A 17,671-nucleotide genomic window follows, 5' to 3' on the forward strand; every position below is an offset into this window, starting at 1 on the left:
ATATATATATATATATATATATATATATATACTAATGTGCTTATGTCATATGCCCATGCAAAAATTAATGGCATTTCGGAAAAAAAGGCATTGACATATAGACGCAGTTCGTACTACATAGGGCCACACAAAGCGGGTAATAAGGTGGTGAATATACTTCCATGTTGATTTTTTATTTGTGTTTCAATAGCTTTATCAACAGTTTTTTTTTACATAAATCATGCCTGTATATCTGTAAGCGAGACCTTTTCATCTTATCAGTAGATATATGTATATATATATTTAAATATAAATTAAATGTCTGTACCCACGCCATATCCTCTATCCATGTCAATAGGAATATCTGTAAACGCTGAACAATTTTTATGCAAAGAAAAGGGGTATAAATGCGGGACGTAAGTTCCTTTTTTTTTAAATTTGGATTCCCATACCTTATTAGACGTTGTTTTTAATATCGAGTTATTTGCCTTTAATATAAGTCGGAAAGTTTTAGTATTATACATCTATGCACTATATGCACCTTTATCAACATTTTTTCCCTATTTATGCTTTATATGCACCTTTATCATCATTTTATCTAATACATGAAAGATTAATCATGCAAGGGAACCAAGATTCTAGCGGAAATGAAAGAATGTAATCCAGGGACAAAGACCAGACATGGAAAACAGACATACACAACAAAGAACATAAAGTAACTAAAATCATACATACAAAATAACAAAAGCAAATGAGCAACTCGGACTCCATTAAAAACTGGGAGCATGGACCAGGTGCACCGGTAGGGTGAGCGTCCTCTATTTTTCTAGAAACACTCGGCAAGTTGCTCGTAAAAATTCAAGTCCGGGGTAGACGGAATAAGAAAGATAAACTATGACATGTTAGACAAATCAGTTTTCATGATGCAGATGTTCCAGAAGCCTAAATGTGAGTAGTCTGGCGCGATACAAAAAGTCTGCATAGTTTCGGCAAACTCCATATACAGGTGCTGAAGGGATGCTGCCACAGATGAAAGGAAAGTTGACAATACAGATGAAAAGTCATCGCGTTTGTCGTATAATTTGGTCAATAGTTTTCCTTTACAATCGATCCTAAGTATAGGTCATGCTATGACGCCGACTTCGAATTCACAGTGTCTGTAGTATCCTTTAACTCAAATTCTTTGGAGTAGATAACGATGTACACAATCCCCGAAGCTAGGATAATACGTAATCTATATAGCGGAAACTGAGGTAAAATGATCTAGCAATTCGATGTTCCTTCTTTCGGATCAGATCAGCCATAAATTCAGCATCATAAGAGTGAAGAAATAAGTCAGCAGTAGAGGATCATAATTTGTTCCCATTGGAATGCCGACTGTTGAAAAACGCGTCCATCACACTGGAAAAAATATATTGTCGATAAAAAAAACACAGTATTTTGAAAATATCTTCTTCGGTATATTTAGGAGATGATTTGGAATTGATTTTTTACAAAGTATGAGGAATCTCTACCAAGAACTACATATTTGTATCTAGGTGTACCGTATTTTTAGAGTAACAACGGTATATGTTTTTGAGTCGGGATTTTAACTGAGTATGGGGAAAAGAAGTATAAGGAGTTGCAAAATTATATGCTATTGTATTCTGATAATAATCTTGAATTGAGGGCTTCCAGAAGATTTTTCGAATTCTTCAGGTTCCACATTGAATTAATACCATTACGGAAACAAGTGTCGTGGTACATTGCATGAATGGTGACCCTCTTTGACAGCTGTGAGTATAGAAGTTCGATGTTTTGAAATGGTGTGGTGGTGTATTTTGCAGATCTAACTATATAGTGTTGTTTGTATGGATTCGTGTGGAGTTTATGGATCCAGTATATAGACGGTATTATCATCTTTGGTAGAGAGACGAAAAGAGACTAGCATAGAACTATGGCTTTGCACTATCTCTTCTTTGGAGAGTGTGGTACCAGAATAGGTCTTGTTGCTGCTACCATTTTCAACGTCTATCCCTGATAATTAATTAATATTGGATGTAATGGCTGCATTGCATTTGGGTGCATTTAAAAAAAACTTACTACCTTTCAAATGGGCGCAAAGGTTTTGAATCCCCGCCTTTCAATTGGGCACATTTACAGGTAACTATAATTACAGGTAAGATCAACAAATATGGTAAACCAGTTTCATTCAGCGCATCCTGCTCGGTATATTTTTGTGGATGTATTGCTGAAGCTGCAAACTATGAACTGCATCAAGATGAGAGGACTAGATGTTGCCGCGACCGTTCGTCGAGAAAAAAGCGAGAAAATTGAGTACTGTATGGAACAGTATCGACTCTACTTTGTAGGAATGACCCGTCTTGAAATCATTAAGTGTATGGACTACGGGTATTCCGCTCGAACAGATATAATTTGTCAGTTCAACCATCCTATGATGTCATGTTTTAGCAGGACTCTTTTGGAATAATTGTGTTTTAAGCAAGTCACTTTTATCTTCTCGTGCTTTTGACGTTTAGTTAACAATACCGTTTTAACGCTTAGTGTTTATGTTTTATCATGTCAATTTAAACATCTTGTGATATGCTGTTTTTATCATGTAAATAAATAGATTAATATTAAAACTATTATTCACTTACACGAGCTCTTGAAAATCCTATTTAAAAATGAGCCCATATGAAATGTACCTGTTGAAATATCATGCGCCCAGTTGAAAGATTCTATGCGCTCATTTGAAATGTCAATGCGCTCAAATGCAATACACCGGATGTAATACGTTTTGTAGACAAAAACGATGCTGTATGTAAGTACGTCTATACCAAAGCAATTCTGCAAGGGCGTATGTAAGTTAGTTGAGTTTTTAAATACAAATGATTATTCCAAGAACGGCTGACTAGTTCCGATTGATATACAAAATTGTACTTGGATTAATTGCCTTTTTTCAAGCTTACAGTAGCTGAAAAGTGTGCTAAGTTCAACATATTAAAATTCATATAAAAGAATTCGTCAAATTCATCTATATTAAGGAGGTGCACGTCTTCAATCGTGCAAACTTTGAATTCAAATTTGTACAATATCATATAATATGTTACAGATACCATAAAGTAAGTACCTTTGATAACATAAAGTGATAAGGAATGTCTTTGTTCCAATATAATAGGATCAAGACCTATGATTTTCCAACACTTTATACCATAATATCCCCCATGCTCAGTTGAAATACACTGTTGTTACTCTAAAAGATGGAACACTTAAATACAACGCGTAGCACATATTACAAACTCATACTTTGTGAGAAAAAAAAGATTCCATTTAGTGGTCAAAAGTTTTTATTGACAACATACTAGTACATTTTGTATTTGTTCAGTGTGCACATTTTTTTCAATGTACGGTAGGCATTCCCGATTGGGAATAAATTGTGTTCAGCTACCTATTCCTTCATGCTTATGTGGCTGATTATAGAGCTGACCTTATCAAATAGATTAAGGAACATCATTAAGTCAGAAATCTGCTACACAGCATTAAACACGTATATTCGTGGATATTTTATATATAGAATTTACCCACAAAGAATTTGCGATAAAGAGAACGACAGACACTATGTAGTCATGTATATAGAGATCGATGGAAAACTCTTGACTTAACTATCTATCATTTAGCTAGACCCTTTAATCTCAGTTTCCGTTATATCGATGACGTATCATCTTTAAAATATTTTGACCTACACTTAGAAATCGATGGTAAAGGAAAACTATTGACCAAACTTCACGACAAACGCGATGACTTTTCATTCAGAATTGTCAACCTTCCTTTCATCTGTGGCTACATCACTTCAGCACCTGCGTATGGAGTGTTCATATCACAACTCATACGTTATGCCAGAGCTTGCCGAAACTACGTAGACTTTTTGTATCGCGTCAGACTACTCACATTTAGGCTTCTGGCGCAGGGTTATGTTGCAACAAAACTGAAGTCATCACTACAGAAGTTTTATGATCGTCATCATGAACTCGTGGATCGTTACGGTGTATCCATCTGCATCATGAAAACTGCAACATTTTTTTACAAGGAGGGGGGCGCCTGGATCCACCACTGTATTCGTATTCCTTATACAAAAACATCGTTAAAGACAGATCACACTATTGTTTATGTGCATTGTATGGCGCAAACTATTATGTAGCATTCCAGCTAAGAATCATGCAAAATGTGATCCATGCTTGGAAAGCCTGCATATTTTTATTTTTGATATTTTGTTTAAAATGCTTTAGTAAACAGAAATTAGCACTTGATTTTTCGTATAATCCGTGCTCAGAAGATATAAAAATTGTATAGAATGCACTGTAGAATTCAAAATTAAGGGAGATAACTCTGTAAATGACACTCAAATACAATAGAATCTATTGGATTTTTAATGCTGATTATCTCTTAAGAGCAGGCAGATTTGAATGAATAATTACACATTTCATAATATAGACCCATAAAACAACTTAATTACAAAAATAAAAATATGTAGCCTTTTTTGGGGTGTATCACATTTTTCAGATTTTGCATGATTCTTACAAAGATAGCTACTTATATCGTCGTCAATTTGTGACGTCGCTTTTTGCGAGAAATTCGCGATATATCTCTCTTTGACCGTAGAATCACTATGACGTCAAGATTGAAGGGCCGCTTTGGAAAATCTTCCGTAAATGCCAGGCGTCCGTCCGTATGTCCGTCTGTCCTACACAAACTCACGACTACAATTTCACAACGGATTCCGAGGAAACTTATACCAAATGTTACTAACACTTAGACATTGAAAGAAAATGATAATCAGCATTGTCCGATAGTTTTTGAGGGAGTTATGCCAATTTGATTATCAAACATTTTAGCGAGGATCGGATGGGAGATATTGAACAATGTTCTTTTCTTGGAGAATGTGAGCTAGTTTTCCTAATCCCAACAAGATATTTAAATGATGAATATTAAAGATAGTCCTGTATTATTGCAAATAAAACATAATTTGCTAGTACATTTACTGAGGTAGAAAAAGTTTCATGCGGAGTAGCTAATCCAGGCGTGGAAAAGAGGGGCAGATCCGGCCAATGCTACTCCCTTAAAATTTGAGGATATTTTTTGTATGCAATCATGATTGACTGTCGTCCATATGCAAAAAAAATCTATGCAGTATTAGAGTAGGAACACTGGAAAAATAATACAGCCTTACAATCAGGATGTATGTTTATGACAAGGATGGCCGGCTTGATTCTAGGATCAATTTTTCTGTCCTACACTTTTTTTTAGAAAACTTTTTTTCTTCTGCATAGAGCGCCGAAATATTTTTTAATGTAAAAGAAAAATATTAGGACAATAATAGATCATGCCTTTTTATAACTTGAAAATCCTGAATTTTATTTCACAAAGTACGCCACAAGAAGACACAAACTTGTATAAGTACATATGGGAGGTGGACTCTCTTAGTTGTAAAAATACTTCACCGACGGCTGTTGTGCGATATTTTCTTCCTAATGGTTAATAAAAATATTACTGTTAACTGTTGAAATACACTCCACGTACATTTGTAAATGTTGAACTTAAGATCCCGATAAGTCATTCGCTGTTGAAGTATTATAAATAAACATTGTGGTACGTGTAACTTAAATATGAATACGAATTCTAACATGTTCACGCGAAGAGACACGGTCATGCAACCAGAACAGTTTTACGTATACAACACCTTTTGCCCAATTTTCTTTTCTCTGCAGCCGTAATTCTTTTCGTATTCCGCTTATTTCATCACAGCCAAGTTTTGTATACCGTTTTAATAGTCTACATAATGCTCAAACTCTGGAGCTGCTTTGGAGTTTGCATAATGCTATTTCTTCAAAAGACGTTCCGTCGCTGATTATGACGTAACGTCATCCAACATAACATTTGGAGTAGGAAGCGTCCAATAACCAAACAAAAATTCTGCAGAAATGGTACACAAATGTGATTAACTTTCTTATTTGATCGGTGACCCCCACTTTTTAAAGAGTTTTTAACATCAGCTAATGGGTACCTTTTCATACCGCAAGTTTGAAAAAGTCTTAACGTCAGAAATATTTCAGATTACTGTGAATATGGTTCAAAGGTTAGTTTTTTCTTTTGGCGGGAAACAATAAAAGGTTCTTTTTAAGCGGATAAAACTCAGTGTATTTTGTTTTTAATGTTTTATGAATGAAATACAGACAATTTCCTATCTACTAGTGTATGGCATGTGTCATTCGTAAAAATATTGGCAAGATCAGAGACGTCTGAATTGAATTCGGAAAATGACAAAATCTCCAGATTTTACGAATATTTTAACTGCTATATCATTGTTAAAAGCACGGTGATCTATATTTTTGAAGCTTATTTCAATGCCTTTATACTTGAGACCATTCCATTAAAATTATAGTGAGATTTGACTTTAAAATGAGGGGAACGAACGTCTGTGTGGAGCTGAACAAGAACTTGGGGCAAGAACTGAAAAGGTGGACATAAAAAAGGCAAATCTTAAAAAAAAAATGCTATTTAAGTTAAATAAAATTTACGTTCATCTTTGAATAATATAAATAAACTAACACAGTACAACTCTTGTTTATAAGGGAAGTAATTCAGACTACTTCCGGGTTAAAAATCATCTGACCAACTATCACATGATAAACAATACAAAAAGTAGAAGTTTGACAGTATTTGCTGTCAGTTCCAAGATGAGGTTTATAGCAGTAACGTTCTTTATCTCTTTAGGTAAGTGAAGAATGCCGTTACTGTTTAAAAATCTATTTTGAACTAATTCTGCGTGGATTGAGTGAAATATTCTTTTTATGATACTACATGCACGTCTATAGCTTTCAGTTTTGTTGTTTACCAATTCAAGCATATTAGTATTTGTATATGAAGGAAGGAAACATGTTTTTAGCTTTGAATTAGAAAGTATAGAAAATGTAGGAGGAAATTGTTTGTAACTGTGAACATTTATATTCATAATACAAATAGCTTTGGAATGCTTGCCTAACAACAAAATTTAAAAAAAAAATGCAGTGGCAAAATGGGCCTAATATTAAATTGAAATATCGATTAATGATGATATGCTGTTATCACAAATTATAATACATATATAGGCTACTTACTGACATTATATATAAGCTATGTTGAGTACATTTCAATTTCTTTTAATGATTTTAAAAGAAGTATAACATTTCAAGCAGAAATCAGACCATCCTATTTAAATCAAACTTGTGATGAAGATGCAGATAATCTATGTACAATGTTAACTGATAACATTTTTAACTGCATTCCTATTATTACATAAAGGTATCTTGATCGTTTTTAATCATTTTGAATTCTTTTTGTACTTTTAATTTTTACGTAAAATTTGATCCATTTTTAATTTTAACATATTTAACATTTATATTTTTATATAAAGAAATCTGTGTCAATTTTTAAATTTTAGAATATCTATTTTACTTTAATTTATGTGTAAAATTAAAAAAAAAAAATTATACAAAATTTTAACATATTTAACCATTTTTTTTTTACTGAAAATCTGCAAATTTCTAATGATTAGAACTCTTATTGTACATGTACTTTAATTTATGTTTTAATTTTTTACTTTACAATGTACTTTTCATTCAAAATTTTATGCCTTTTTGTAAAATTTCATTCTACATCATATCACCAATTTTATAATCTGTGTTATGTTTATTAAGTTTTGTATGTATACTTTTGTTAAATATTGATGGCAAAATAGCCAAATGACATTATATAAGCTATTTTGCCGGATCCAGCAAAATTGCTAAATGACATGAAATAAGCTATTTTACCGGATCCGTCAAAGCAGTCTCGGAGGCTATTTTGCCGGATCAGGCAAAATACATGTAGCCACGGCCTTAAAAAAAATCAAATTAATTTGTAAAAAGTCATCTGTATGGTTCTCTTTGGCAGCCCAGGTTATTTTGTATTACCTGGTTTGGTACTGTAACACCATTTTTTTTATGATATGTTGATTGGTCCCCGGCCTGTGATTCATAGCAAGCACTGTGAAGCAGTTGAGCTCTACGTTATTATGTATACTATCTTATTAAGACTTAATTTTCTTTAAGGTTCCCCAATATATTAACGGAAAAAGTCATGTCCCGGAAGTAACAAAAAGTGACTGTTCTTACATAGAAAATTCATGATTTCCTTAAATCAAACAATTAAAATATATATGTTAAGATTATGTTTCAGTAAAAATAACTTCATCTTTTCTGATAGTTTTTGAGTCTTTCCTCTTTTTTCACTTATTAAAATACATGAATATTGGATGTATTTTTAAAATGTTGGGGTAAATGTGTATGTATGTACATGTATCTTCACTGTTTCGCTGTTGCTGTTGTCAAGAACCTAACCCGCCTCGGAAAAAATATAACTGTTTGTTCATTTGTATTATCCAAATCAAAGCATAGCTTTTCTAAGATAGGAAAAGCAATTGTTTTCTTTTTTGGTATTTACAGCTGTCAGTTGTGTTTGAATTTTGTTTACATCACATGATATGTGTAAAATATTCCCACCATGTGTGGAGAACTCAAATATTTCGAGTATCTGTACAAATTAATCTGACCCGCTAAAACTGGAAAAGGATGCTGCTAGAGATGCACATAAGGGGAGAAAATTGTAAAATAGGGCTAAGTGCTACAAAGTCATCAACCATTTTGAAAGCGAGGGGAAAAAGGGGACTGGAATTTAAAAAAAAAAATGTTCAGATTTATGGAAAATACATTTTTTTTTACTCATTTATTAAAAAAACCCACTTCCCTCATTATTTAATAAGGCAGATTTTCAAATAAGAATATTGATTTCACTTGCTGCTGAAATATAAGATATTGCATTTGCGAAACAAAAATGCTCATCTGACCGCGGCCCCACCCTTGTGTGCCAAAGGATTTTTAATGTCCTTTTCTATTCTCATGGTCTCACAGATGGTATAAGTATGGTGAAGCTCTCATTGCTTGCTGATATAAGCAATGCCTACTCCATATTAACTAAATATACAACATGTAACATTAATTATGACTTGAAAATCTTCAATCCATTAATAATGAATCTAATTTCTATTTTTTAACAGTTTACTGTTAATTTTAAATATTTTTCCTTAATAAATGAACATGTAATCTCCAAATTATATTTTTTCACTTAATTCATGAATTATGTATTTGTTTTAAAAAAAAAAAAAAATTTTAAGAAATTTGAATAGTATCAAAACACATGTACATTTGTAAGTTAACGAAAATAGCTAATAATCTTGATAACCTCAAGTGATTGGAAAAATAGGAAGTTAGGAAATCATTTGGCATGAAACTGCACTTGAACAAAGCATATTTGCATTTAGAGGTTTCAGAACAATTATATTTTTTTACTAAACCTTCTCAAATAAGATCATCATAAGAAGTGCATGCTCAGAGTTGACATTAATGATGGTCCTAATGAAACAAATAAAACATTTGGACTACTATTCATATAACTACATGTAGTAAACTTAAATTTGCAGTTGCTCGAAGCAGGATAAACTGATATCATTCCTGCAACTCAATTTTTCTACAGTGGCATTTGACATATATGAGAACATTTCTAGGGAACTATGATTAAAACAAGTCAAAGTGCTAAAGCATTGAGTCAGAAAGAGTCTTCAGTTTCTATAAAAAAAATTGTCATTATTTTACTGTAACATTCATGTATACTACTTGTGTTTCGTTTGTAAATTTGTTTTACATATAAGTGTTATTTGTTTTTTGTCAGTTGTCTTTTTAAGCATTGAGTTTCCTCCCTTTGACACTTTGGTATTCCCACTTTTTTCTTTAACTTTAAAAACAAAATTAAGTATATTTCACAGAGGATTAAGATTATATTATTATCATGCTGCATTTATACTGATGTTTAATTGGTGTTAAAATTTTGTCAAAAACATATTGAAAACGTACATACAAATATACTTTGCAATGTAGGTTGTGTTCACATGTCAACAAATTATGGATGCGTTTTGAAAAGTTTTTGTGTGAATTGTTTTACTTTGTCCTTGGGACATGATATTACGATTTTGTAATGAATGCATTGCTTGAATAGAAAGTATTCTTATTATTTTACATGTATTAAAAAAACACTATTATCTTTAAACTCATGTGGTCATAATACCTTTTCCATATGTTTGGAAAACATTCCAGAACTCTGTCATAGTGTGAATACAGGCGTTTTCTGAAACATTTTAAACTAAAAAAAAAAAAAAAAAACTCATTACATGTGAATGCAGCATCATAGTCACTGGTAAATGTTTTATGAAGTTCAGAGCACAAACATTTGCACACTAAAAGTACATTTTTTTGTGTACTGGTTAATTAATGCTATGTACAATGATATTTTGAACCCTAATGTTGATACATTTGAATGTTAGTAAGGAAAGGTGTGCAATTCCGGTTAAGATTATAAAGAAGGGATATGATAAAGATTTTATTCCTGAGGAGATTCACAATTATTTATGTACATTATAGACCAATCAAGATTTCATGTATTTTTGCCAAATGTTTTTGGATGGCTCCAACTTCCTGGAAAAAAATCTCTTTCATAGAAAAACTGCAGAAATAATGAAGAAAACAAAAGAATACATGGAAGTAATAACACTAAATGATCATTCTGGACTCCACATATGATTGAAAAGAATGTGGAAATTGTTTGTTTTCCTTTAAAACTAAATAAAATTTTGATTTTGAAATGGAAAATATTTAATATTGCTACTGGAAGAATGCCAGAACACAGAGCTTTTGGTACAGATACTTAACCAAATGAATGTGATTACCACTACAAAAAAATGTACAGTGTACATATAAGTGTACTTAAAACTTAGCTTGAATTTAGAAGCAGTTTAGGTGTTAAGAATTGCTAGTTTTGTTGATTATGGAAAGAACAAAAAATGATACATGTACATTGACATTTTGATATTAAAGATCAAACAATTTTACATTTTCATATACCAATAGACATTTAGTGGTTGTTAATTATGAGTGCATATTTTCAGGAATAAATTAACTATAAGGAAGTTTATTTATTTTTCAAATTTTTTTCCCTTTTTCATTGAAACATGCAGTCTGCTTCATACAAGTACATTATACAATCAGAAGGAAGTAATTAATGTGATCAGTTACAAATGTACAATAATTGTTGTGACTAAATAAAGATGTACATGTATTCAGTGTTTTGACATACATGTTTTGTTATGGTTTTATATTTAAAACAGGATAAGTATAAATGTCTGATATTTAATGAAAATCCATATGACCAACCATCCCATTTTTCTTTTATGATGTAGAAATTGTGCTGACATAAAGTCATATGTACTTAGTATGGTATAATAAAAGAGATTATACTGTACTTGTACTTTGCTTTGCTATGATATTTAGCTCTGAAATACAATGTATAAAGGCACATGTTTAAAATTAGTATCATAATAAACTACAGTTACAGTATCTCATTTGAAATATTCATGATAGAACATTGACTTTGGGTAAAATAGTTCTGTATTAGGAATATTTATTGATGTAATTGAAGCCTGCCATATTGTACCTTCAAGGGGAGGGACACCAATATAGTAAAAACTGGTAAAATGCAGAGACCTTAAAAATTATTGCTTAGTTATTACAATATATGTACATTAAGGCTATGTCACTTACAAGTACGGTAAAATAATTTTTACAGTTTTAGCCTTTTTGTGCAGTATTATTTAAAATCATGGTTCAATGTACTCGTCAAACATGATTCACTGTCTAGAGTGTCACTTAAGTACAAGTCTGTCTAAAGTTCAGACTAAATAGATGCATGTCAAAAACCCACCAATTTGACAATTGTACTTAAGGAAGTCTTCTCAATTAGAAAGGACCACTATTTGATATCTGCATCACAGGAGATGGTGGGAATTTTTTCATTGAGCTACATGTATTTGCTCTTGAAATGTTCATTTGCAATGCATTTCAAGAAAACAGGAACCAATTTTACCAAAATGAAATAAAAAAAATCTTGTCATTTATTCTGATGATACAAATAGTCAAAGTGATGGGTTATTTCATAACATTTTTTAACCACTGCCTGATTCTTATAAAGACTTTAAGTGCAATGTATTATGTGGTTGCCTGAACTGATCAGTTGAAGTCACGACAGTCATTGACCAGAGTAAAAATCATCAGATCCAGTTGTATCGTCTCGATTTAGCAACTGTTTTTTGTTCTTTTTATTTTGTGTTCAGATTTACAAATATTCCACCATTAGAATTAGGAATAGATTTGTTCTTTTAACATTTGGACCAGTGTTCTTCAAATAAATGTACCATGTAGATAGCACAGAAAATGTTTGGTTTTGTTACTGTTATAGCACAGTACTCATTCTATACAAAAATAAATTTCAGATAGCACAAGGCTAAAAATTATAGTGCTGCTATGCACAGTGAAACTAACTGACATTTTTGCCCTTAAATAAAATTTTTCTAGACATATTATATTTGATCCATTTATAATGAATGTACTGGGCATCAACCATTACATTTAACACAAAGAAAGTTTTGTGTTGACATGTGCATGTGACTTTCATCATATGACTTGGTCTATTATTAAAGTCACAAGACCTGGAGAGAACTGTGATTTTTTGCTGTTTACTATTAAGTCTTTTATCATTTTCAATGTCATCCAGAAAATGCATTCATTGCATAATCTAGGAGTATATTTGATATCTTGCACATGACTTTGGAGGGTAGTGTTAACTAGTGCACTAGGACAAAGTAATTTACTTCATGCTCATCCACTGAAATAGAATATAAAGGGTAGTAGGGAGGGTTTCCTTTTCTCATCTTTTGTATTTTTTGTGTCTTACAACAACGTTGATTTCCTTTAAACAGTTTCTGTAAATCCTATAATTGTTTATCCTCTGCCCTTTGTGTTTTTGTGCTGTCTTATTTTTTCTGAGTTTCTTAGATCAATATACTTTTGTGCAGTTTTGATTGAACAACCCTTACTCATTTATTATATGTAGGACTTAATGAATATTTTATCCAAATTATGATTTGATCAGAAAACTTCTTTTATCTTTTGAAACCAGGCCTACTGCCAGAGAATTTGACAAATACTTAAGTTTTAGAAAATCCCTTTCTTTCAAGATAACTCCAATTTCTATTGTTTCATATTTCATGACATTGCAGTTAGACTTATTCCCAGACTTTGATATTTTTAAAGTTTTGTGGCACCAGGATCTGGACTTCACAAATACAAATAAAAAAATTTCTCATATTTTCTGGTGAAGATGCATACATATATTTGAATAATAACTCCAAGTGGCCTTGAACAATTTTTATATGCATGTATGTGCATGTAAGAAGTACAGGGACCTTGTGAATATCATGGGGTGATTTTTAAATGTTTTAATTGGAGTCTGTAGAACCATGGTGTCATATCAAAGAAAAAGTGATGACTAAGATATTACATTATGTTCAAGTGACTTTTCAAAGAATTGATTTCATTTTTATAATCACCAGACCTTATAAAATATTAGTTTTAGCTTTGTAATATACATTTACTAGTGATATAAGACAAAATTGCTATGAGTACATAACATTCACAAGGTCATGTAAGAAATTGCTTGCATTGCATTATCATAAAAATTTGGATTGATTTCTAAGATATGGTTATGTTTGCACAAATTGTTTACCTTAGAGTATGTAATGGTAGTTTATTTCAAGTCTTTTACCAGGGAACAAATTGACTTTAATTTTTAAAAGTTTTTTATTTGACCTTGAGTGTCCTCGTATTGCTATTAAAAAGTACCACAGGGAAACAATGAATTTCAAATACAAATATTAAATATTACAGAATTTAGATAAATTTGAATATGTACATGTATTTGAAAAAAAATCTGCCAAAATTATTTTTGTCCTGTAGTTGAATTGTGAAAAAAATCTAATTGTGTTAGTTTGCCTGTAAAATATCTTTGGAGCAGAGGCAGTGGTATAAATATTTCACAAATAAATATAAAAATTAAATATTAATTAAAGAATGTATTTAATCCATTAAGATGTAATCAACACTGAACAAGATATTGGTACATGTAGATAAATCCAGCAAGTATTAATTTGACTCCAGTGCACTGACCAGTGCATGTGTATAGTCCCAAGTCTGGATAACAGATGAGGGTCTATGTTCATATGTTTCAATATTTCTAAGTTTCAAGATATATTACATTAAATAAGTTTGATATATTTACAAAATATATTATCATAATAATAATATTAAAATAATTGCAAATTTACCTGTATTTTGGCATAAAAGGTTACTTATTTTTTTGGTGTAATTCAGCTACAAAATATTGAAAAATAAACTGGTCTAAAATGTTTACTGTTGCAAGAGTTACTTCTAAGTGCAAAAGGAGAAAGCCCTCTTAAGTATAGTTCTGACTGCATCTAACTTTTGAAAAAAAGTCTTGTGGTCCATTGAACTGTTTCAGTAAATAAAAGGTTTAGAAGATTTGGAATTCCATCATTTATTATGAATTAAAAATTGCAAAAACTACAATGTAATCATAAAAAAAACAACCTAAGCTTCATTTCATATTTAATGGGAAAAAAATTCTAAAACCTTAATAAGATAATTTTGAATTACTCAAAGATTAACATACCACTGTATGTACCCCCTTAATACCAATTATTTTACTCCAAGTGAACTATGATAGCAAGCTGTTCATGTAAAATGGCTAATCTTTGTAAAATGATTTCCCTTCAAACATAGTCTTCAACTTTGGTTTACTATGTGTTGTTCGGCATAGTAAACTTGGCTTGTGATATAGTAAAAAAGCTTAAAGCAATCTTGGATCTTACTGTGGATTATTCAAAGTAATATTGATCGCAACCTTGATGACATTGGAAGAAAATAATAAGAAAAAAGATAGAATAAGTCATGAAATATTACAAACTATCTAACGATAATGTCAGCTCACATACCATACTACTCACATTAAATAGCCATTATTTAGGAAATTGTTGCATAAACATTACAGTTCATTAAAATTGAATTGGTGAACAAACATTTTTATGATTGAGTGTTTTCTATTGTCAGATTTTGAGGTTAATATGTACAAAATGTCTTACAGTAGTATTCTTCGCATGTCAACTGAAGAATGATTTAAATGTCTAAGCAGGCTGTCAGGCCATTTTTAGCTCAACTTGCCATAGGCCATGTGAGCTATTGCCATCACTTGACATCCGTCGTTGTCTGTCGTTAACAATTTCTTCAAACATCTTTTCCTCTGAAACTACTGAATGGATTTGCATGAAACTTATAATGACTGTTCCTTAGAGAATCCTGCACAAAATGAATGTTTGGATTTTTGATTGGTTAAAAAACATGGCTACCATTACTGAAAAAGAACATAGGGGTTTTACAGCAGATTTTGCATATATCTCCAAAGCCGTTAGGTTTAGTCAAATTCTGACAAGGTAGAAGTATTCAGTATGATGAGATCTATCTGTGGTCAAATTTTGGTGAAAATCTGTTGACCCATGTTGGAGTTGTTGCCCATTTTGGATGTTTTTTTGCTGTTTTTGATGTTATTACTTTCAAAAATCTTCTTCTCAAAAACTACTGTACAAAATTCAATGAAAGTTGGTATTTTTATTTTGTAGGGTATCCTTAACATAATGACAATTGGGATTTTTGATTGGTTAAAAAACATGACCGCCGTTACTGAAAATAGAACATAGGGGTCAGACAGCAGATTTTTGCATATATTTCAAAAACGTTAGGTTTAGTCAAATTTTGACAAGGTAGAAGTATTCAGTATGATGAGATCTATCTGTGGTCAAATTGTTAAAAATTATACAAAACTCTTCTCCTCTGAATCTACTCGACTGATTAGAGCCAAACTTGGTATAAATGTTTCTTGAGATATCCTGCATAGAACTGATGTGGGGATTTTTGATTTGTTGAAAAACATGGCCGCCATTACTAGAAATAGAAAAGAGGGGTCAGGCAGTAGTTTTTCGCATATATCTCAAAACCGATAGGTTTAGCCCAACTCTTTCAATTGATCCTTATTGTAAGGCCTTTAAAAGTCTTCAGAGATCAAAGTTGTCAGGCGACTCCTTGTAAGAGTTATTGCCCTTCAAAGATGAAAAATTATTTTTACAGTTTCAGGCAATATCTTGAAACCTATAATAGATAGAAAAAAACTTTCGTTTGCTGAAATGATCCTTATGATAAGTCCTACCAAAGTCTTCTTGAGTCAAAATTGTTGGACATCTCCTTGTTAAATTTATTACCCTTGAAAGACAAATTTTAACCAGGAAAGCAATTCAGGCTCCTTGGAGCCTCTTGTTTTTTACAGTTTTCAGCCTGTATCTTGAAAACTATGATAGATAGAATGAAACTTTCAATTGCTGAAATGATTCTTATTATGAGGCCTACAAAAGTCTCCAGTGATCAAAGTTGTCACACACTCCATATAAGAGTTATTGCCCTTGAAAGGCTAAAAATTACGTTTTTTTGCAGTTTTCGGTCAATATCTTGAAAATTACATTAGATAGAATGAAACTTTTGATTGATGAAATGATCCTCATGATAAGTCCTACCAAAGTCTTCATGGAGTCAAAATTGTTGGAAAATTTTTTGCTAGAGTTATTGTCCTTGAAAAGCAAAAATTTAACCAGGTGAGCGTTTCAGGCTCCTGGGAGCCTCTTGTTTTCTTTTTTAAAATAAAAATTCAGATATTTCAACAAATTTCGTGTATCTGAATTCCAGCTGAAAATCAAATGTTGTCAAGTTATCATTCAAGTCTTATATTTTTCATCTGAATATGGTTCTGTTGCCTTACACAACTGTGGTTTATTTAACAGAATTATTGAAAACTAAATCAAGTTATGTTAAAATAAGGGATGCTTATTACTGTGACTCTATCTGTCATTTATTATTGTTGTATTTCAGACAGATATGAGTCCGATTACTTTCAATGTAATTGATATATTATAATTACTTTTTCAAATGTGTGATTAAATGAAATTAATGATTACAGCATTTCTGAAAGTAATTGATTAAATTAATGATTACATTGGCAAGTAATCATGATTACACCTGATTACATTGAATTTATAAATAACTATGCATTAATTGAAAGGTTTAGGACATTTTGTTTATGTTATTTGTATTTTTGAATTTAACAGGTAATCTAATTTTTTTAAAATATAGTAAGTATCTTAAGGTAAAATAAAATTCTCCAAAACAGCTGGATCGGACATGTTTGATATTCTTTCTACAATAACATTAAACATTCACTGTACACCAATTAAGCTTAAAATCATGAAATGAACTCACTTTGCATTTTGGCAGTCAATCAGTTTTCAGCCATGGGCACTTGCAATGAGAGGATAAAATTTAATATACCCTTGGTATTTACTTTTGTACTTTTTATCAAATTCATTAAAACAATTGTATAGAAGCTTTTGATAGCTCTTACAAATATTTTTTTTCATTAGAATAATAAGATTTTTTTTACGTGTTGGTATTGAATTCACATTTTGTAATATCTTCACAAAAAAAGAAGAACAAACAAGTAAAAAATTTACACTAAGAAGCATTGAATGATTAACAATCATTTTAGTCTTTTTTTTATGTTGGCTTAATGCATTATC

General features: G+C 31.3%; 2 protein-coding genes across 2 annotated transcripts in view; one reads left to right on the forward strand and one right to left on the reverse strand.

The window, feature by feature from the left end:
- LOC148618750 (nucleolar RNA helicase 2-like) overlaps positions 1-5,833 on the reverse strand; it is a 45,767-nt gene extending 39,934 nt beyond the window's left edge. The window contains exon 1 of the mRNA XM_088577929.1: positions 5,699-5,833. The gene's annotated coding sequence lies outside the window, so the exon portion shown is untranslated. The remainder of the gene's footprint in view (positions 1-5,698) is intronic.
- Positions 5,834-6,683: 850 nt separating this feature from the next.
- LOC148618752 (prosaposin-like) overlaps positions 6,684-17,671 on the forward strand; it is a 29,679-nt gene continuing 18,691 nt past the window's right edge. Inside the window, exon 1 of the mRNA XM_088577935.1 lies at positions 6,684-6,732. Coding sequence (XP_088434061.1) covers positions 6,696-6,732 — 37 coding nt within the window. The 5' untranslated portion in view covers positions 6,684-6,695. The remainder of the gene's footprint in view (positions 6,733-17,671) is intronic.

The sequence above is a fragment of the Perna viridis genome, chromosome 4, assembly GCF_037379345.1.
Source record: "Perna viridis isolate PV_CMFRI_1.1 ecotype Kerala chromosome 4, ASM3737934v1, whole genome shotgun sequence".
NCBI classification, from domain to species: domain Eukaryota; kingdom Metazoa; phylum Mollusca; class Bivalvia; order Mytilida; family Mytilidae; genus Perna; species Perna viridis.